Below are 19,266 nucleotides of genomic sequence, written 5' to 3' on the forward strand. Positions count from 1 at the left end.
GCTTAACCAAATATTGGTATTTCTGACCTGATAATCTCAGGAGATGTTAAGAGAGTGCTGTAACTACATTCCAAATTGGTAGAGAATCTGCTCTTGGGGCTTTTAGCTGTCTCTTCCATGTCCCATATTTGTTTTAGCATTTCTGACTTTGTAACTTTTTTTTTTTAATAGATCAGTCATTGTGGGGGAAAGCTTATCAAAGGGCTGACTTCATCAAAACATGCTCTGGCCACGATGAGTGTTAGATTTTCGGCAACATCAATGAAGGTAAGAGTGAGTTTCTGCTTCTGGTGAGTGTTTAAAAGCACATGAAAAATAACATGCACTTTGTGGAAATATCCATTTGGAGTCCATGTACTTTTCTGTACTGCCTGTTGTAGGTTCTGCTTTGAAAACAACAAAACTGGAAGGGTTAGTTAGCCTTTCAGAATCTTAGCTTTAATAAGTGGAGGAAGTGTTTGCATGTGTCCCTTCCCAGGGACATTTCCAATGCTTCTATTGGAATGTGTGTTTCTGTGATTTATCCAGAACTGAATGCATTTGTCTTCTCTGGGCTTTGATTTGGCAATGGGTATCTGGTAGCATAACATTCACAGTCCCTTTATTGTTCCTTCTCTTTTCCCAGTGTGGATCAGCTGCTAGTGCTGGATCTCCCTCCCTGTAGGTCTGAAATAATTCTGACCCAGTTAGCTCAGATTTTAAGACCTACATCATTAATCTGGGTGATTAACAAGCTTAGAAATCTTCCTTACTTATATAAGGTGGTTTGGATTGTTTTTAAAGCTATTAGCTTCCACTGAAGATGTAAGCATAATATTTTAGAGTGCTTATCTTAAATAGGAAATCCTAGTGCCTGAGGCCTCTGAGTTTGATCAGTGGGAGCCAGAGGATGCAACTTCAAGTTGTCCAGTGACAGCAGTTATCCCAACTTGGAGAACTTTAACAACTTTGGATATGAGTCACAACAGCATCTCTCAAATTGATGATTCAGTGGTAAGAAATATTTTTTCATTTGTGGAAGAAAAAGTATGACTGATCTTCTGTGGCACATTACACAGCAGGGATTTTGCATTTGCTTTATAGATCTTTTTTCTGAAAGATTTTCAGTTGCATGTTGGTTAGCGACCTAAATTAATGCTTAGGAGATTTTTTTTCTTTTACTACTTTGATATTTTGTTGGCTAAAGGAGAAAAGTTTGTCCTTCTGTGCTCTGTAAGCAACTCATGCATAAATACTGACTTTTCAAAACATACTTTTACTATTTGCATTGGCCTTCGGCCACTTACAAAAGTTTTTGTTAAAAAATAAGAAAACAACACCTCTTGGGCTCAACTTTAGAGTGTTGTCAAGCCATCTTGTCATCAAAACAGTATGAAGAGCATGGAAACAAAATTTGGAATATTTTGCTAGTACCTTAGAATTACATTTTATAAATCAGTTATTAAAAAGAATTAGCATTCACCACAAGAACGTGTCAAATACAAACGTGATTTTTTACTTGAAGTACTCTTGTGAAGCAGGAAATAGCTATGTCTGTAGCTCAACTAGAGATCCTGGACTTGGAGCACAGTTTTCTTGTTCAGAGTTTTTTGTGATGTTGACTTAGCGTTCCTCAGGTCCAAGTCTGGTCCTTAACTACAAGGCAAATCATTGATGAGATTACAACCAAAATAAGTAAATGCAAATACATTGATATCAAAATTCAGCATCCAATTTAAGGCTTGAATCCTCCAAAAATAAAAAGCTTTCTGGGTTAAAGTGCATTTTCAAGATGTTTGTGTGACTTTGTGATGCTTGGCTACTATAGTGAAAACATGGAAACAAATCATTGAACTTATTATCTTTTTTTATTACTGTCATCTTTATCCAGGTTTCCATGTAACATAGATATGCCTGTTTGATAGAAGACAAACATCTATTAGCAAGCTTGGTCTATAGATAATGGGGCTAAACTAGGAGCAGCTTATTTGTCTTCAGTGAGAAACAAGGTGTCAAATAAAATCTTAACCATACTCCTCAGAGTAACCTGTTTTTTGTAAGAGCAAGATTCAACTCTTGTTGCACTAGGTTACCTGGCAGGCTTTCATACCACAAGTTGAGAAGAGAGACCATCTGCTGGATGATACTTTCCTTTGCATGTTGGTTAGCTGATAGTGGAGGAAGTATGGCCTGATTTATAAGCTAAACCACATTTAACACATTTTTCTCCTCTTCTAGAAATTAATCCCGAAGATTGAATTCCTGGATTTGAGTCACAATGGAGTGTCTCTGGTAGAAAATTTACAGGTAAGTGGGGCTTTTGGAGATGATTTCCTCCTCCCCCCAACCCCGCCCCAGGCTGCCTGAGATGCTAAAACATAAATTTTCTTGCTTCAGAGTTTTGTTGCTCATCTTCCTTGTGAAGAATAGTTTAAGCCCAGATAGTGTATCCTTTATAACATGAAGTTATAATGATGCTTTTCTTACTTGTTCTGGATATCTTAATTTCTTTGCCGATATTGACATACAACATTTAGTTCTTAAATAAATTAATTCACTGCCAGCTGTATCTGTGGGTTGGTAAAAATGCAGTTGAGGAAGTTCCTGTTCTACAGGCTTGAGCCTCTGTAGTGAACAATTTCATGTCATGTTTTTCATGCTAGGCAGTGTCCTGCATGAAAACGCTGCACAAAAAGATGAGCAAGGCATGATATTGTGTCTTTGGTATTATTTAATTTTAATGAATTGGTGTATGACATGGATTTTCTGTGCTTTTTTAGCATCTTTACAACCTTGTTCACCTGGATTTATCCTACAACAAGCTTACATCTCTAGAAGGTGTTCACACAAAACTGGGAAACATCAAGACTCTGAATTTAGCAGGAAATCAGCTAGAAAGGCTGTGTGGTCTTAACAAACTGTACTCATTAGTCAACTTGGACCTGAGCAACAACAAAATAGAACAGGTAACTGTTGATTTTTCAGTGCGAAACTGAATTGTGCTTTAGATCACAAGCAATTTCTTTTAGTGGGCGAAACTGCAAATTAAAAGTGGCCGTAGCGATTTTTTTCTGGTTATTATATGTATGTAGCTTATGCAATAAATGCTCAGTCTGTATGCTCATTTAAATTTAGCCAATTTCTATTAATCCTTTTATTCACAAACTTTCAGATTGATGAAGTAAAAAATATAGGAAACCTCCCATGCTTAGAAAAGGTGGTCTTATCCAGCAATCCGTTGAGCATCATCCCTGATTACCGGACCAAAGTACTTGCTCAGTTTGGGGACAGGGCCGCAGAGGTAAGACACAGTGCACTTATGCCTTGGAAGCTGGCACTTGTAAATGTTTTTTTCAATGCATGATGAGGAAAGTAGTGTGAATGTTCTAAAAACCTGATGAGTTTTTAGTGTGTGTTGGACAAGGTGTTTAGACAGTGAAAGTGTATTAACATTATTCAACTATGCTCCTGGATCTAAAGTAAAGTTTACCCTGCCTTCACTGGGTAATAGTGTGATAAAATTGAAACACAGTTTTGCTAAAGGGGTTTAAAACTTAACAAGCACTTTTGAGTTTGCATTAAATTAATATCATGCTAGAGCAAGGTCTGATGTGATAACTGTTTTTATGTAATGGCTACAAAGATGCACATAGTTTGCATTAAGCTAATTTTTGATTATTACATTAATAAACTGCAGAACTACCTTACGGAGATTTTTAGATGTTTTAACATTTCTTTTTCCAGGTCTGTTTAGATAACATTGTTACCACAGAAAAGGAACTAGACACTGTGGAAGTGCTAAAAGCTATTCAGAAAGCAAAGGAGGTGAAGTACAAACTGAGCAACTCTGATAAAAAGGTGAATTTAGTACTTTGAGAGGAGTAGAACGTGCTGCGTACAAAAGAAGTTTACAAGAGGACTTCTACAAATTAGATCTAAGCAGAATTAAATAAACTTTACTTAACATTGAAGTTTTTCTGCTTTCCTTGTGCTTTAATGTGGTATGAACTTTTAATGTTGCTTTGTTTTCCTATTTAGCTTCCAGTGTCATTTCAGTAATTATCTGACCTTGTTTTTTGTTCTGACGTGGGAGAGAGGAAGTGGGAGAAAAAGATAAAATTACTTAATGGTATACACAATGAATACGCAGTTGACCTTAACGGCTGTATTTTACACCTCATACAAGTATTGTAGAGGTGTGATTTTACTGCTTGTGCTGCAGAGTATTGAAGTGACTTTCCCAAACTTTGTTCTTGTGGGTATTTAGCAGTGGCAAAGAATCAGAAATCTGATTCTTTCTTGCCTTCTCCTGTGTGTCTGTGTGCTGTGTAGTTGGTTAGTCTTGTTTTGGTAATAAACTTATTATCAGAACCTATTCTGTCCTTAAAGTGTAGAAATCCTGTTTTCATTCTCTTGTGGTTTTTGAAACTTGCCGCTGGTTTTGTCAATACAGTGATTAGTCAGTGATCAGAATGACTCCTAAATGAATTATTAGTGGAATTCCACTTAATGTGAAAATAGAAACTTCAGAGGCTGTGACACCCCTCCCCTGCCTCAAAAAAAAAATAAAAGCTGACGCTAACTTTTACTGAAATGGAGAGAGTTTGTCTAGACTTATTTTAGTTCAGGATTTAACGTCCTGTGTGTTTAGGTTTTTTCTTTAATCACTGCATACTTTCTTTATTAGATCAGTGAGGACTCCAGGCTCACTGCTGCCAGCTCCAAATCAAACTGTTCTTCTCTTACTGTTCGTCCTTCCTCTCCCTCTCTGCCTCGTCCTGTCAGCTCCAGCCAAGGTAATCATGTATGTATCGTGCTGCTGGGCTGAGCCTCTTGGTTCTGCTTTTCTAAGCTGCATTGATATACATGAATATTATGTGCATGGATACAGGGCTTATCAAGACAAAGCAGAAAGACGTGGTAGTGTTGCCTAAGGAAGTGGAAGTTGTATGTGGATCAGCAGAACTGACCTGTTGTTCACTGTAGTGTTAATTAACTGCAGTGGAAGTTTGAGTACAGGATTTGTTTTACTGCATCATCCTGCAGAAATCACAAGCAGAGGACTTTATTATATTTTCCTAGTTTAGATATGTGGCATGTATAGACATGTTTTAATATTGCATCTCTGCCTGTTCTTTGTGCAAAACGTGAGCCCAAGCAGTATATGTTCCATTATTGCCTTTTTGCAAGAGCTGCATTTCTGTCACACCTGGGAGAAGATAAAGACATAAGTAAAAGACAGTTGTGGGATTAGTGTTGTGGCTGAGCCTGTGATTTCAGTACATCTGTTGTGTTCTACAGCACCTGTGAACCTTACCTGAAAATTATTTTTATTGTATTTTTCAAATAAGCATGCCTGTTTCATCAGGCACTTAAAATAATTGGCCTGTCTTTCATCTTTGGCAGGAGCCCTTAAGACTGACTTATGTGAATATTCATTTGTGACTGAGAAGTTATAAAGATACTTTTTTTTTTTTCTTTTGCTCAATTGACAACTTAAAGTAGGATATGAATAGTACCAGAAGACTTAATAACCATTTAAAAGAGCAGGGATTATATTCTCAATAATTCACGGTAGAACAGCCTAGTCTTCCCAGTTAACTGGTGGATGGGGGAGAGAAACATGTCTGAGAAGCTCAGTCTATGAAGAAAGTCCATTGCTGTGATTTCTGCAAAATCAGTAGACGTTTCTTAGTTCAGTCTATAAAATGGAAATTGTTCTGACAGAATTTGATTTAAGGACAGGCGACTTAGATATGGATTTAGTTGCTATTTATGTACATCATTCGCAATTGTAAACCTTCTAGATCACTCTTTATCTACAGATAAAATGCCTTTTTTTAAAGTCAATTCTTGCCTTAAAGTATTAAACACTTGGGTTACAGGACTGACACAGTTTGTCTGTATAACACCCTGCAGTTTCATACAACTGTAAAAATGTGTGCTAGCAATCACTGGGACTGTTTAAAGGTTATTTGTCAATAATCTTTTCTATTACAGCAATTAAGAGTAAATGAGAAGACAAGAAAAAAATCTAGATGTTTCTTTCCGAAGTACTTGGGAGTTTTATAGGAAGGCTGGTGTATGATTCAAGGTTTATCTGCTGTTTATCCTTTTCCATAAGGTTCCTTTAGTAGAATCTTGGGGAAGGCTTTAATAGTGGGACAATGAGGACTAGGGCAGGCTATTTCTCATATAGCTATCAAGGATTCTTTACAAAATATTGATTTTGAGAAATCCTTTAAAAAATGGAAATATGCTAGGCAATTAGATTTATTGTTAGACCTTAAATGACGAATAATAGAATTAATTTCCTGCTATGCTATTTCTGTGAATTGCTTTCTCTGCAGTTTTTCTAGACACCATCTGTTTCCGTAACATATTATTCAAATTAAATGTCACTGGCAAATGGCTTATGGAAAAAGATTAAATATTTATATAGGAAACAGAAAATCAAAAATAATGCTGTCATGTTCTGTTTTTCTTGTCAATTTGAGTTTCCTTCTTGCTAACACAGTATTTTGTTAAAGTAATAAATACCTCTTTTGTTTCCTCTGGCTATGAGATGGTTTGATGCAATCTACTAAACTTTACCATCAATCCAGGAGGATTCAGGCAGGAGTTTTTATGCTCAAGCCAGAAGCATATCCATACTGCAATTCTGTTGTTTATTTTATACATTTATATACTTGAGCTGGCTGGCTCAGTGGTAATACTGAAAATTGATTTGCTCTGTTGTATCAGTGCAATACTGTGAATATCAAATCAAACAAGCAAAAAGCTAAATGTCCCTGAGAATGTTGGCTTATGTGCACTCATGGTAAGTTTTTACTGATTGAGTCAGCTTCAAACCTTCAAAAAGGTTCCAAGTAAGGTGAGATAATTGTCTTGAGTGGCATCTGAGGGACTCGACCTTCTGAGTCTGGTTGAAGGTTTTACACAGATATTGTACTTGCTCACTTGAAGCCTACAGAGGTTTGGGAGAATGCTACGAAGTTTAAAAAGAGTGCTCTGCTGTGTTTTTTGCCAGCTTGGCAATTTTTTGGTAAAAATAAGCATAAGTGTTAACAAAACTGACTAGTTCTGTTGAAACAAAATGTGAAGAATTTTCACATCAGATGTTGAGATTTAAATTGATTGTTAGCTTGAAAAATTAGCTTTAGCAGTCTTTAATGTAACTTTTAGTGCAGTTAAAGATACTTCTCTAATTAGACTGAAATTGTACCTGCTCTTGTTTTGTCCTGATGACTATGTGAAGATATCCTTTATCTTTAATGATTTATGATTAGATCTTGATTTATAGAATTTTACTTGCACTTACTTGGCAGATACTATTAGACATAAATTTTGGGTTTACTTTACTGATTGTAACAGCTGTTTATATTTGTTCTAGAAATAATTTGTGAAGAAACAGTCCTAGCCAGCAATTTTTTGCAGTCCAGTGGTTCGACTCCTACAGACCATACAGTTCCCCAGAGATGCTTTGAAATACTGGACTCCACATGTAAAAATCAGGTAACTGCCATCCTTGTGTTTATTTTTTGGTATTTTTAGAAGTGTTTTTGCAAGCTTATTTCTGATATTAGCCTTCTGTTATCATAGTAATCCATTGCAAAGGTTTTTTGATTCTCAGTGCTATTACAATGCAAAAGGAGGTAGCCCCAAAGCGGAGTGCAGGGGTTAGTCCACCACATAAATGAAATGCATAGTCCATGTCTACCAGAGTTGCAGAGAATTGTTGTCACTGTCATGACTTTAAAACGTTTACACAGTATTTGTATCATGTCATTTAATATCCACATAGATACTGGGTGTAAGACTTCTATCTTAGCTTATTATGTTACTAGTTTTTGGAAGGCAATTCTCTTGCTATTAGAGTTGAAGAACATTCTCCTTGTCTAGAGGCCTTAACTTGTCTCCTTCAAACTCCTGCTGTTAACTTCTGGATTGTGATTTCATTTGTTGTTTTGGAAACACTCTTCATATGCATGGCTTCAAGGAGTGAGACAGCAAGACGTGGAGGAATCTCTTCCTTTGCTACCAGCGTAGTTGGTGTTTGTCAAGTTCCTTTAACTTTTTGCCTCACTTCAATAAACATTTGTAGTGTGCTGGAAAGTCTGTGGGTCACACGTTCGATCTGTTCTTAAGTCAACAGCAGAGTTGATTGTTTTCCTGCCTTAACTGAATGCCCGACCTGAAGTAAACTGGTAGTGTTTGAGGATCCTCCAAGGACAGCTGCTCAGCTGCCTGTGAGTACAACAGGCAGGACTCTGCAGTGCATTGGCCAACTTTAAAAAGCGGAGGCCAACATTAACTTTGCTTTTCATGTATGCTGAAGCCTGACAGCAGCTGGAAGTAGCTGAGAGCCTCCTGATGTTTTCTTCTCCTTAGGCACCTGCCTCTCTATTGGATTCATGTGAAGAGTATGGCAGCGGTCATCATATGTGGTAAGCCAGTTATACAAGTTCTTCTTGAAATCCTTGATAGCTTTTGGATAATAGCAGTGGATGCTGCATTTTTAAACCTGGCCTTTAAGGCAAATCAGTCTTGTTCGTTGTATGCTGCCTCTGAGGGTTGTTTTTTTTAACTGGAATCAGTTTCGTGGTATAGTATTTTTAACCTTTGAACCCTTGAATGCAGTTGGTAGTTTGAAAACCAGCAATAGCTGTATTGTAAAGTGCTTTGACTCATAAGGATATACATATTGAGGTTGGGAAATGAAAGATAAGTTAAACTTTTTAGGTTTTACATTCTATAGAATTACATGCCACAAGTCTTTAGAATCAATGGCTGTGTGCAGTATGAAGATGTTTTACAAAATTACACTGACTTAACTGTAGTAAGAAGAGTAACCCCCAAAGTTCTGAAAAGCAGCACCATGAATTGTAGGTAGCTATGACTGTTTTTAAACTCAAGCTTGTACTCACTGTGGTTTTTTACCTCTTTTGAAGTTCGAATCATTCAGAGGAAGAACACTGTGCAGTGCCTGACCCCTGTAACACAGTCATCTTGCCTTTTAATTGTATGTCATACACTGCCACAAACCAAGATTTTATCCAGCACCTTTCTGCCTTGATAGTGCAGACTGTGCAGAGATCACCCCCTGCCTTCACAGAGAACAAGGGAAGCCCTCTGGGTGATTCCAGAACCGCAGACAAAGAAGATGGGTATTTTGAAATGGGACTTCATGAAGGAGATCAGACCTGTGAGTTCAGCACTACTCGGTCATCTGACAACATCCCAGTGGAGAGTGTTGACATAGTCAAAATTCTCTGGAGTTTTTCTATTCACATTCATAAGGGACTCAGGCAGTTTGCTTCCTGTTTGGTTTTGACTGATGATATGCTAGCTGTGTTTGAGATTCCTCATCAGGAATTGAGAGGAAAATGTCAGCACATCCCCTCTGCCTTGAAATTAATGCTGTGTTTTCCATATACTGATCTAACAGAATTTGGCTTTCTCCTGCCAGAAATCTGTTTAACACTGAAGGTGAAAACCAGTGACAACTGCTTGTTTATTGTTTCGGACTTCCAGAATCTTCAAGACTTTTATTCCTGTTTACACACATGTTACTCTCAACACCACATGTCAGTGTTACCAAGCTCCACGTTGTACTGTGGAAAAGCAAACCTCCAGACATTTCTCAGTCAGCTTATGGAATTGAATTGCATTTCAGCAGAAGATGTCGAAATAAAAGGTTGTTTCCCAACATATCTTGTTTGTGGGAATAAAACCAATGTTCAGAACATCTTTCATCGGCCAGAGTCAGCTGGCAATAGCAAAGAACGATCAAAAAATGTTTTGTGCTCTGCACTTTATTCTTCAGTGTATAAATCTTCTGACCACGGTCCCTGTGTGGTCCATCCATGTTGGATATTTCTAACACCCCAGCATTTGTACATAGTAAAGGTGGATTTTAGTTTACTGCCAGGTAAATGGATGGGCACAGAAGAGTTGGGAAGTGTTTTTAAGCTGAATAGGATTCCGTTAGCATCTCTTGTGTTGCATCCGACTCATGGATCCACCCAGCAGAAGGGTTCATTTTTGGATGGACATGTGCTGGAGTTGCTTGTTGGATACAGATTTGTTACAGCAGTGTTCATTCTACCTCATGAGAAATTCCACTTCCTAAGAATCTACAGTCTTTTAAGGACACTCCTGCAGGATGTGAAGACTATTATTATTTTCAAAGCTTCAAGCAAACCAGATGCTGTAAGAAATCACGTTGTGGAGGCAAACAGACATGGTCAGTCAGCAAGGTAACAATTCCCATAAATCTTCCCCAGTCTGTTGCACTGCGCTGGAGTTAATGTGGCCTAGCCAGTGCGTTTGCAGTTGTCATTGTACTTGGTTTTGGCCTGTAGTGTTGATGAAGTACTTTTTCATTCTGGTAGTCTGTAGTATGTGTGAATGGTTAGCCTGGACTGTACCTGTCTACCTTTTGCCGTTTAGTTTTATCATTGTAATGTAAAATGTACAGGGTCTTTCAAAAAGATGGACCCAAATTGAAATCGCTGTATCTACAACCACAAACTGCCCATGAATGAAATTCTTACCACTTGAAAAGACGGGGCATAGAGTTTCAAATGATAACTGCTGGATGCTAGATTACTGCTAGATAATTTTTTGTGTAATTGTAACATGTTGCTGTTGTGAAATATATAGCTTTGAAGTTGGGTCCATCTTTTTGAAACACCCTGTCTTTTCTAATGGAAGGAGACTTTCTGTTTCATGTGCTTGCAGGCTGAGGTCAAGGTAGATTGACAGCTGTGCTCCTGAGAAGTAATTTAAACTATTAAGAACAGAAGTTGCCTGTTCCTAATTTTTTAATTCTTGTAGAGGAAGAGCTGCATACTTCTTAAATGTTGATGATGCTTTTTCTGGGTCTCTTCTAGCTTTTGCAAACCTCACCTGACGCTGTCATCTTTATATCCATCTGAGTTTCTTATGCAGAAGATAACAGAAGATAACCAGATTCCTGTTCACCTTCATGTTTCTGCATCTCTGCAGTATGTGGCTGGGCTGAAGGGAAATGCCCTGGTTGAGTTTTTCCATGGCAACATTGCAGAGGTATTGTGCCTAACCCAGGCGTGTGAAAAGATGCCTTGTGACCTTTCAGTACTAGACAGTATTTTAAAAAGAACTTTCCTGATAAAACTGAAAAACAAGACTTAGGCTGTGCAAAACCTGGAAGCATTTTGGTCAAAAACCTGATTCCTGGCTACAGCAACTGGGATTCTGCCAGGCATAATTTGTCTTCAGAATCCTTGATGCAGAACAGGAGTATATGTTAGTGTGTGTCTTGAAGATGATTACTCCAATAATGTTTCTCTCATTTTCTTTAAAGTTGCAAAAGGAAAGAAAATTACTGGAGTGAAATAATTTTGTGATGGTATCTAGCTAAATCTGTGTCCCAACTCCTTTGTGTAATATGGGTGCATGAACACAGCACATGTGCGTGTCTGTCAGAACTCCAGAAACGAGCAAATAAACCTAATTTCTGAAAAACAGATTTATAGTCTGTGTGGGGAATGACAAATTTAAAAGTACCAATCTTACATTAAATTCGCAATGTGGCTTTTTGAGGGATTAGTCATTGTAGTCCGAGTACAAATGTCAATTGAAAAGCTTATTGAGAAACAGCAGCTTTTTTTTATTATTCCCTTACCTCACTTCCAAAGCTTTTGGGTAGGCACAAGTTAGAAGTTGTGCTTTTTTTACACCAGGAGAAGCTGATAAAGCAGGTGACTCATCTGAGGATCCACAGTAAGCTCAGCAAGTGAGAGGCTTGGAAGATGCTGGGTGGAACAGCAGCTGTAGTGACAAGCTGTGCTTCTGTCCTCTTTCAAGGATCTTTGTATCCAACTCTTCAGAAGCATCTGAAGGCTCAGTAGACTTGCTGAGTCTTGGAGGCACTTTTCAGCTCTTGATTAAAATTTTGTCTGCAGTGTCTGTCCTAGAAAGTCTTTTCTTGAGCACTAGATGTTTTTCTAAAAAGCTTTTCTAGTCTTTGTCAGAAAATAAGGAATTAGACCACAACAGAAAAATAGTTTTCTTGCATAAACAAATGACATTTTTAGTAGACCGCTCCTGTGTTTGCCTCAAAGCTGCTGCAGTTATAATAGCAGGTGAATGTCTGTTCTTAGCGTGTTCAGATTTTCAAATTGTGGGGTTTTTTTGTAGTCTAAAGTTGCCTCTAAGATGGTGAAGCTATCTGAAATATCAAAGTGTGCAAGTGATTTATGAAATCCAATTTACATCTTAGGTGGAAAATGAAGAGTTGAGACATCTCATGTGGTCTTCAGTTCTGTTTTACAAGACTCCCAATGTGGAAGTGATGGCTTGTGTCCTTCTCTCAACAAAAGCCATTTACTTTCTGTTGGATGATTCTTTCATTCATGCTGATGAGCATCAGTCGGGTAAGATAGCTATTTTCATCTTTTAATAATGTTATCAACTTAATCCCTGTCTGTGTGTTTGTCTTCAGTTTAAATACCGGTTTTGGTCAATACTCTTGGACCCTCCTAGTTGAGGGAGAGGCTGGTGCAGTTTTCTGTATGCAAATGAGAGGCTTTAATGTTCAATAAAACAGGGTCTTGAGTCACGTCTGCTTCTCAAACAGACCTTTCCCTGTTCTGTTGTGCCCACGCTTTTGTCAGATGTCATTTCGTGTTCCCTAGCATTATCCAGACAGCTAAAGACCCTTTAACCAAAACAGCAGATGAAAGGTGAAGCAGCTCATGGTGTATGTTCAATTCATCCAAGTCACTTGTTAATGCATCTGCTGATTTAAATCTGAGATATGGCAGCTTTTTCAGGAAACACTGCTGATAAGAAGGAGATTTGGTTGTATTTGCTTGAGAAATCATTAGCCACTATTCCCACCTTCTTCCTAATTTCTTCCTTCAGATGTGATATAGGTCTAAAATTTGAATATAAAAATTATGCTTATGGAAAGAAGAAGAATAATTCTTTTTACTGTTGACTTTATCATATGTCCTTTTTCATCAGATTTTTGGAACAAAGAAAACTCAGATTGTGAAAATAGCTCTTTCCACCTCTCTTGCTGCTTTGTGCTAAAACTTAATGACCTGCAGTCAGTAAATGTTGGCCTGTTTGACCAATACTTCCGAATTACTGGTGAGTACATCTTGTGCTTTAAGTTCTTCCAGTTCTATTTTGTCTGTTTAGTCTTAGATTAATTCTGTTCTTTATTTTATTGGTGACATGAAAGAGTATATTATTTTGTTGCTTCTTAAAAGAAATTGAGTTAGTGTAACACTAGTGATGCTGTACCAATAGGCTGATAATAGTCTTGCAACATCTTGTAATTGAGGTAACTGGGAAGCTTAATATCAGTGAATTAATTCGTCCCAACAGTGGTTTTGAAAATTGTCCTATCTTAATGACACATTAAAAGGAAAATCTAAAGACTTGTTGTTCTGAGGTTTTGGCTTGCAGTAAAGAGTAAGATCATGGTACTGCCCATGTTGCAAAATGCACAGTTGATGGTTGACTTCTGGATGGAAAATAGAGCTGTAAAATTTACAAAAGGTAATGGTGTCAACTTAAAACTTAATGGAAATAACATGAGTAAAGTTTGGGACTGGTGTTTCACCTCAAAGTCCCACTACACATGAGCTAGACATTCCTGTGTTCTACAGCGTTCTCTTGTTGTGTTGAGACCTCACTGGTGGGCAGGGAAGGAAATCTGCCTTCTGGAAATGATATGAAGTGACCTGACGTATAACAAGTTCACAAAGAAAACTGAAGGCACTTTTTTCTATAAGATAAATAGTAACAATAAGATGATAAGGATGAACTTGTACAGCAAGAGTTGAACAGTTAAATTGTAAGTCTACATTGTATTTTAAATTGAGAAATTACATTCTTCATTTTTTGAGGGATTTGTAAGGATTGTAATATTCTTTTCCAAGGATTTGAAAGCTTTCTGAATAACGATGCATGTTTTCAGGAGAAATAATCCTTGCAAGAAATTTTTATTTGGAGTCAGTTGCATGTTGGGTGAAGAAATTATGATAATGCCACATACAGATGTGTGAATTGTTTATGTTCTGTCTTCTCTTCAGGACATTCTGCAGATCATATAGTCACTTGCCTGACAAGGGACAGTTACAACACTCACACCTTCATACAGCAGCTTATGGCAGTTCTGTCACTGCTTGCGCGCACACCTTCACCTGAGCCAGTAGATAAAGACTTCTACTCCGAATTTGGGAGTAAAAACACGGGTAAGTGCTCTTTTCTACATCATGAGTTAGTTAGGCATCATCTAAAGCATACTGATAAAAACTCTTCTGAGGGAAATTTATGCATCAAGTGTTTCCTAGTTAATACTTTAACCAAACTGCCTGACTTTGCCTCAAGTAAAGCCTTATCTGAACTGGGGAGGAGGTCTGCTGGTAGGGAGGTGGATAACCTCTGATTTGAGGATCCAGCTGTATTTCCTTCTGCCTCTTCTGCCATCACCCTGAACCAGTTATGTGGTTAGAAATTTGCAGAAAAGTATATTGGTACTGCAAGAGAGACTCCAGTAGAGACCTGCAACCCAAAGAAAATTATTCTAGTATTGTAAATAAGTGAAACTATGTATAAATAGATATAAAACTTGAATTCTTGCAGCTGTCAAAGTTTGTTGCTTATCCTAATGTGTTAAGAAAGTATTGTATAGTACTAACTGGAAGTATAATGAATGTATGTTTATTGCAGGAAAAATGGAGAATTATGAACTGATTCACTCTAGCAGAGTAAAATTTATTTATCCAAATGAAGAGGAAATTGGGGACCTTGCCTTTCTGGTGGCAGAGAAAATGGATGGTTTGACTAATCTTCCGTCCCTCAACATCCTTCTGTATGTGTTGGCTTTTCAAGTAAATCATGTCGAAGGGTCTGCCCAAAACACTAGTTTGCTTCAGCCTAAAACACTTATATTAACCAGCTCTGATTTGTTCCTCTTTGATGAAGATTATATCAGTTACCCACTACCTGAATTTGCTAAGGAACCACCAAAGAGAGATAAGTATCAGCTTGCGGATGGAAGACGAATCCGGGATTTAGATAGAGTACTTATGGGTTATCAGACATATCCACAGGCACTTACATTTGTGTTTGATGATGTTCAGAATCAGGATCTGATGCAGAATTTAACGCTGGATCACTTTGGAGAAGATGATAGTGCCCCAAAGGGAAATGCTAAACAAGAAGGCAGCAGGAGCAGAGAGATCCAGTGGTACATCTTCATCCCAAGCGCAGAAAGCAGGGAGAAATTAATTTCGCTGCTTGCAAGACAGTGGGAGATCCTGTGTGGTAGGGAACTGCCTTTGGAACTCACCGGGTAATTATTGCACAGCTGAGTGATTTCAGTGTCTACTATAAGGTAAAGCACAGTGTTTAGATAGCGCCTGTCAAGTTCTGTTTTATTAAAATAAGGAGCTGACCTGGACTCCCTTACTCCCTAGTGCAGTGAACATTTAATAGTACATAGAAATATTCTGAAGTGTTAACTGGGGACTGAACTTCTTGTAAAGTCTATTTTTTATGCAATAGTATATAGTGAAAAAAATCATGAGACATCCTGGGAAACTGTATGGAAAAAATTAAGGAGTCAACACGAGATACACTGTCTAGGGCTGTTAAGGTTTCTGCTATTTTTCTGTATATATCAGTCTTGCTGTTCTATACAAACTCTAATGTGTAAATAAGGGTAAATGCTTGTGTATGTTCAAGTGCAATGTTCTTTGTACAAGAAGTATTTTGGGTATGCTGCTAATGCTTATTATTTAATGATCTTACAGTTTTACGTATGTTTTTCTTTGAGGCCAAATGTAATTATTTGCTGCCAATCATGAACTTAGCAGGAAAATTTGAGCAACAAGCAGGTGACAAATTTCATATGAAATGAGTTTCATGGGCATTCTTTTTCCTTATCCTAGGATAAAAAAGAATTGCCTGTTAAAGATTCACTCAGTATCATTCTGAAATGGGAAATACCCAACATGAGTATGAGCATTTTGTCAGCAAATAATGAATTTGTATCTCTGAACATGAAGTCTTTCTTTTGCCTATTTTGTCAATACAAATAAAGTGTAATTTGACAGTTTTATTTTGGCCTTGTCTTTGTTCAAGTTTATCTTGTGTTTGCAGGATACCATATGGCAGTACAGCAGCGCATATTATGTTCCTAGAGTGTGTTGTAAAGTATGAAATATGCAGCAAGATGAAAGAAGAAAATAGTTTGTTCTACACAGGCAAGCTCGTACTGGTCCAGAAATAGAGCTGAGTCATGGAAACTGAGGATCTGCAGCTTCTAAACACAATTTGAGGATTTATTTCAAGTACTTTTGCTTCTCTATGAGATGTTAGGGATTTGCTTTCCAAGCTGTCATCTTTAACTTGAATATTACAATGCCCAAGAGGTTTTAGCCTCCCCCATTGACAGTAAAATCCCTACTCACTGTTACGAAGACAAATACCGAGGCTTTGAAAAGGACTGTTCTGTGTCCACCGGGATTAAGAAAGGAAGGACAGTTTTGCTACATATGTACCAGCTGATGCTCCTTAAAAAAAAAACACACAAAAATTCAGGTTGGAAGAGACCTCTGGAGGTCCAAAAGTCAAGCTCAAAGCAAGGCAGGCTTCAAACAGATTGCTCAGAGCCTGGGCCAAACAAGTTTTGAGTTTGGCACTGGGAATTTGGTGGTTCTGTGGAGGGTTATTCCATGCCGATGGGGAGCTTGGCTCTGCTCTTTAGGATCCAGAGTCCAGGAATGTGGCCGTCAGTGCAAGGATGACAAAGACACAGACAGGCAAAGTTGTACTGCAGGATGCAGTGGAGTTCCCTGAGCAACCAAAGAGGTGAGGAGCTTTACCTGCGTGCTGCTCTGGTTACAGTTTAGCAGAGGAAACTGAGCCCCTCTCAAGCTTAGACCGAACTGAACACTTAAGGTAGGTACTGTAGACTCTAGGGGAAACTAAATTTTCCTGTACTTCAGAGGTCTTCTATTACCTGAAGTCTCAAGGATACTTATGTTTTCATTTAAGCTTAATTTTGTTATTAGGTAGAAAAAAAACCCCGTAACTTCTAAAACAAAAATCCTAGGGATAAAATAATTAAAAGTTTTAAGTCTTCATTAGTTCTCTCTGAAGTAAGTCTGTTAATCACTAATGTGTAATTCTCATGGGTTAACACTTAAGAGGAGCCTGTGGCAACTTGAATGGTCTGATCTGCCAGCATTTGAGACCTTTGCAAATGAAAAGTCATTTACAAATACGGTTATTGGTTCAAGTGAATGCAGAGGGAATCTGTAATGAGTCCTTTGGAAATGCCTAGGGTTTGAGCCAACATGAAATATCATGGCCTTTTATACTGGGCATTATACTTGTCATTGTTTCTGGATAAGTCAACCCAGCTTCTGTTTTATTTGTAAGGCCTGTCCTGGGGGTTGCTTTGTGCTTGAGATAGACCTGAGTTCTGTTTTTAATCATCCTTTGTAAAACCCAACTGCTCAAATGTATTTCAGTACACTAGCGCATACAATAGAATTGTGTATTATACAAGTGAGGAAAACCCTCTGCTTGTTACATAGTTGGAACTGCCAAAGTCTCTTTTCAGAGAGTCTCTTTTCTCCTGTAAGATCTTTATAAACACTGATCACATCTTAAGATTTAACAAAATGTTCAATAACTTTTAAGGTACATACTGCAGTATTTCTTGATTCTTCAGTTTAGTATAAACAATGAGAATTGTTTACTTCAGGGCATTTTTGAATAGAAAAATGTTTTGTACTTTGCACAGTCTGTGCCTTACCTGGCAAAGTTTTTCCCTGACACTTTAGCTCTTTTTCATTTTTACCTGGAAAAAAAGAAACAAACAACAAACCCAATCAAAGCCAAAACAAGAATTCCCTATTTTCTGCCACCAGATATCTGACCCCTGCCCATATTAAAACCTGCTGGTGTTACAGTACTTTGTGGGTACCAATTTCTGTTCATTTAAGTGCGATGTTAAGCTGAAAAATTTTTGTCATTCCTCAACACCAGCCTATTGTCTTTGTCTAATTCTAATATAATCTTTTATTTCTAAATATAGGCATTTATTTAAATGAGTGTTCATTGAAAACACACAATCCTTAATCTTGAATGTTATGATAGTTTCATTTCACAGAGATTTCTCAGCTTTCCACAATGTTTCTGCAGAAATTCTGCGAAATGAAGTAGTTTTGTCAGCAGTTGTGGTCAAATAAAAGTCATGATTTCTACCCCTCATTTTGCAAGAGTGCTATGAAGCCCTTTATACTCCAAACTTTTACAGCTTCCAACCCTTGTTCAGCATTAAGACAGTATCTAAGTAGCTAAAATTATGACCAGATGCATGTCTAGGCAGGTGGGGAGACCTCGCTCAGGAAAGTACCTCCTAAACCATCTTGAGACTTGCCCGGTCTGGCCATGCAGCTGATGTAGGTGTGTGCCAGGAGGACCCAGGCCGTCACCTTCAGTGTCATCTGCTGAGGATCTACCCAAATGTTTTAAAACTTTCCTTTAAAACTTTACAATTGAAAAATTGTAAATGAATTTCATTAGGAAGGAAGGTAAATGAGGTGCTGACCTGAGCTAGACTGTGTTTTGCTTTGCAAGAGAAGCGGGAGCATGGCTGCATCCTGTCTGTCCTGTGTCCACAGCACTGTAATCTGCCTGGCTGTGTGTGCACTGAACAGTGATGGCTTTACATCAGCCCCTCTGACTTGTCTTCCTGTTCTTGTCAGCTTAGATAAGGAGTCAAGTAACACAAAATGCCCCTGCTTCCTCTGTGAATCCCTCTGGTCAAAAAGTTTTACCTCTGTGGTATTGATCTTCAAACATACCAAATCTTAGGCGGAGAAGCAGCAATGTGAGGAAAAGCGTGAAGTTGTGGCTTAGCAGACAGACCGCAGACTGCTGTTTCCTGCTGTTTACCTGATAATGAAAGGCATTTAGTAACTTAAGCTAAAAACTGATGTGGAAAAAGGGAGGCTATGAAACTCATAAGAAGAAGAGGATGCTAAAGAAAGGCTGTGGCCAACACTGGGAAAAAAAAAAAAGTGTGAATAGGTACATGAAGAGTAATAGCTGGTGTTGATAAGCTGTTCATAGAGGCCCTCATGCTTTGAAACTTAAGGCCTCTTAGAGAGGATGATGAGAATTCCCAGCATCTCTGAAGTTGTTGAAAATGCTGAGATAGTGGGATCCCAACTCTTGTCTCTGTCGTGCTATTCATGGGCAAGCGCTTCA

General features: G+C 38.0%; 1 protein-coding gene across 5 annotated transcripts in view; it reads left to right on the forward strand.

The window, feature by feature from the left end:
* Positions 1 to 16,058, forward strand: part of NISCH (nischarin) — a 31,171-nt gene extending 15,113 nt beyond the window's left edge. For 2 of the 5 annotated variants that reach the window (XM_080350343.1, XM_080350344.1), the window contains exons 7-21: positions 172 to 267; positions 841 to 993; positions 2,218 to 2,286; positions 2,760 to 2,945; positions 3,152 to 3,280; positions 3,724 to 3,837; positions 4,667 to 4,775; positions 7,373 to 7,494; positions 8,371 to 8,426; positions 8,931 to 10,238; positions 10,875 to 11,049; positions 12,245 to 12,398; positions 12,991 to 13,119; positions 14,070 to 14,231; positions 14,710 to 16,058. In XM_080350343.1, coding sequence (XP_080206469.1) covers positions 172 to 267; positions 841 to 993; positions 2,218 to 2,286; positions 2,760 to 2,945; positions 3,152 to 3,280; positions 3,724 to 3,837; positions 4,667 to 4,775; positions 7,373 to 7,494; positions 8,371 to 8,426; positions 8,931 to 10,238; positions 10,875 to 11,049; positions 12,245 to 12,398; positions 12,991 to 13,119; positions 14,070 to 14,231; positions 14,710 to 15,338 — 3,591 coding nt within the window. In that variant the 3' untranslated portion in view covers positions 15,339 to 16,058. Of the gene's footprint in view, positions 1 to 171; positions 268 to 840; positions 994 to 2,217; positions 2,287 to 2,759; positions 2,946 to 3,151; positions 3,281 to 3,723; positions 3,838 to 4,666; positions 4,784 to 7,372; positions 7,496 to 8,317; positions 8,427 to 8,930; positions 10,239 to 10,874; positions 11,050 to 12,244; positions 12,399 to 12,990; positions 13,120 to 14,069; positions 14,232 to 14,709 lie in introns of those variants that run through there. The other 3 variants (XM_080350345.1, XM_080350346.1, XM_080350347.1) reach the window with 3 other exon arrangements.
* Positions 16,059 to 19,266: the final 3,208 nt, after the last annotated feature.

Source organism: Nesoenas mayeri, assembly GCF_963082525.1.
Source record: "Nesoenas mayeri genome assembly, chromosome: 10".
In the NCBI taxonomy this organism is placed as follows: Eukaryota; Metazoa; Chordata; class Aves; order Columbiformes; family Columbidae; genus Nesoenas; species Nesoenas mayeri.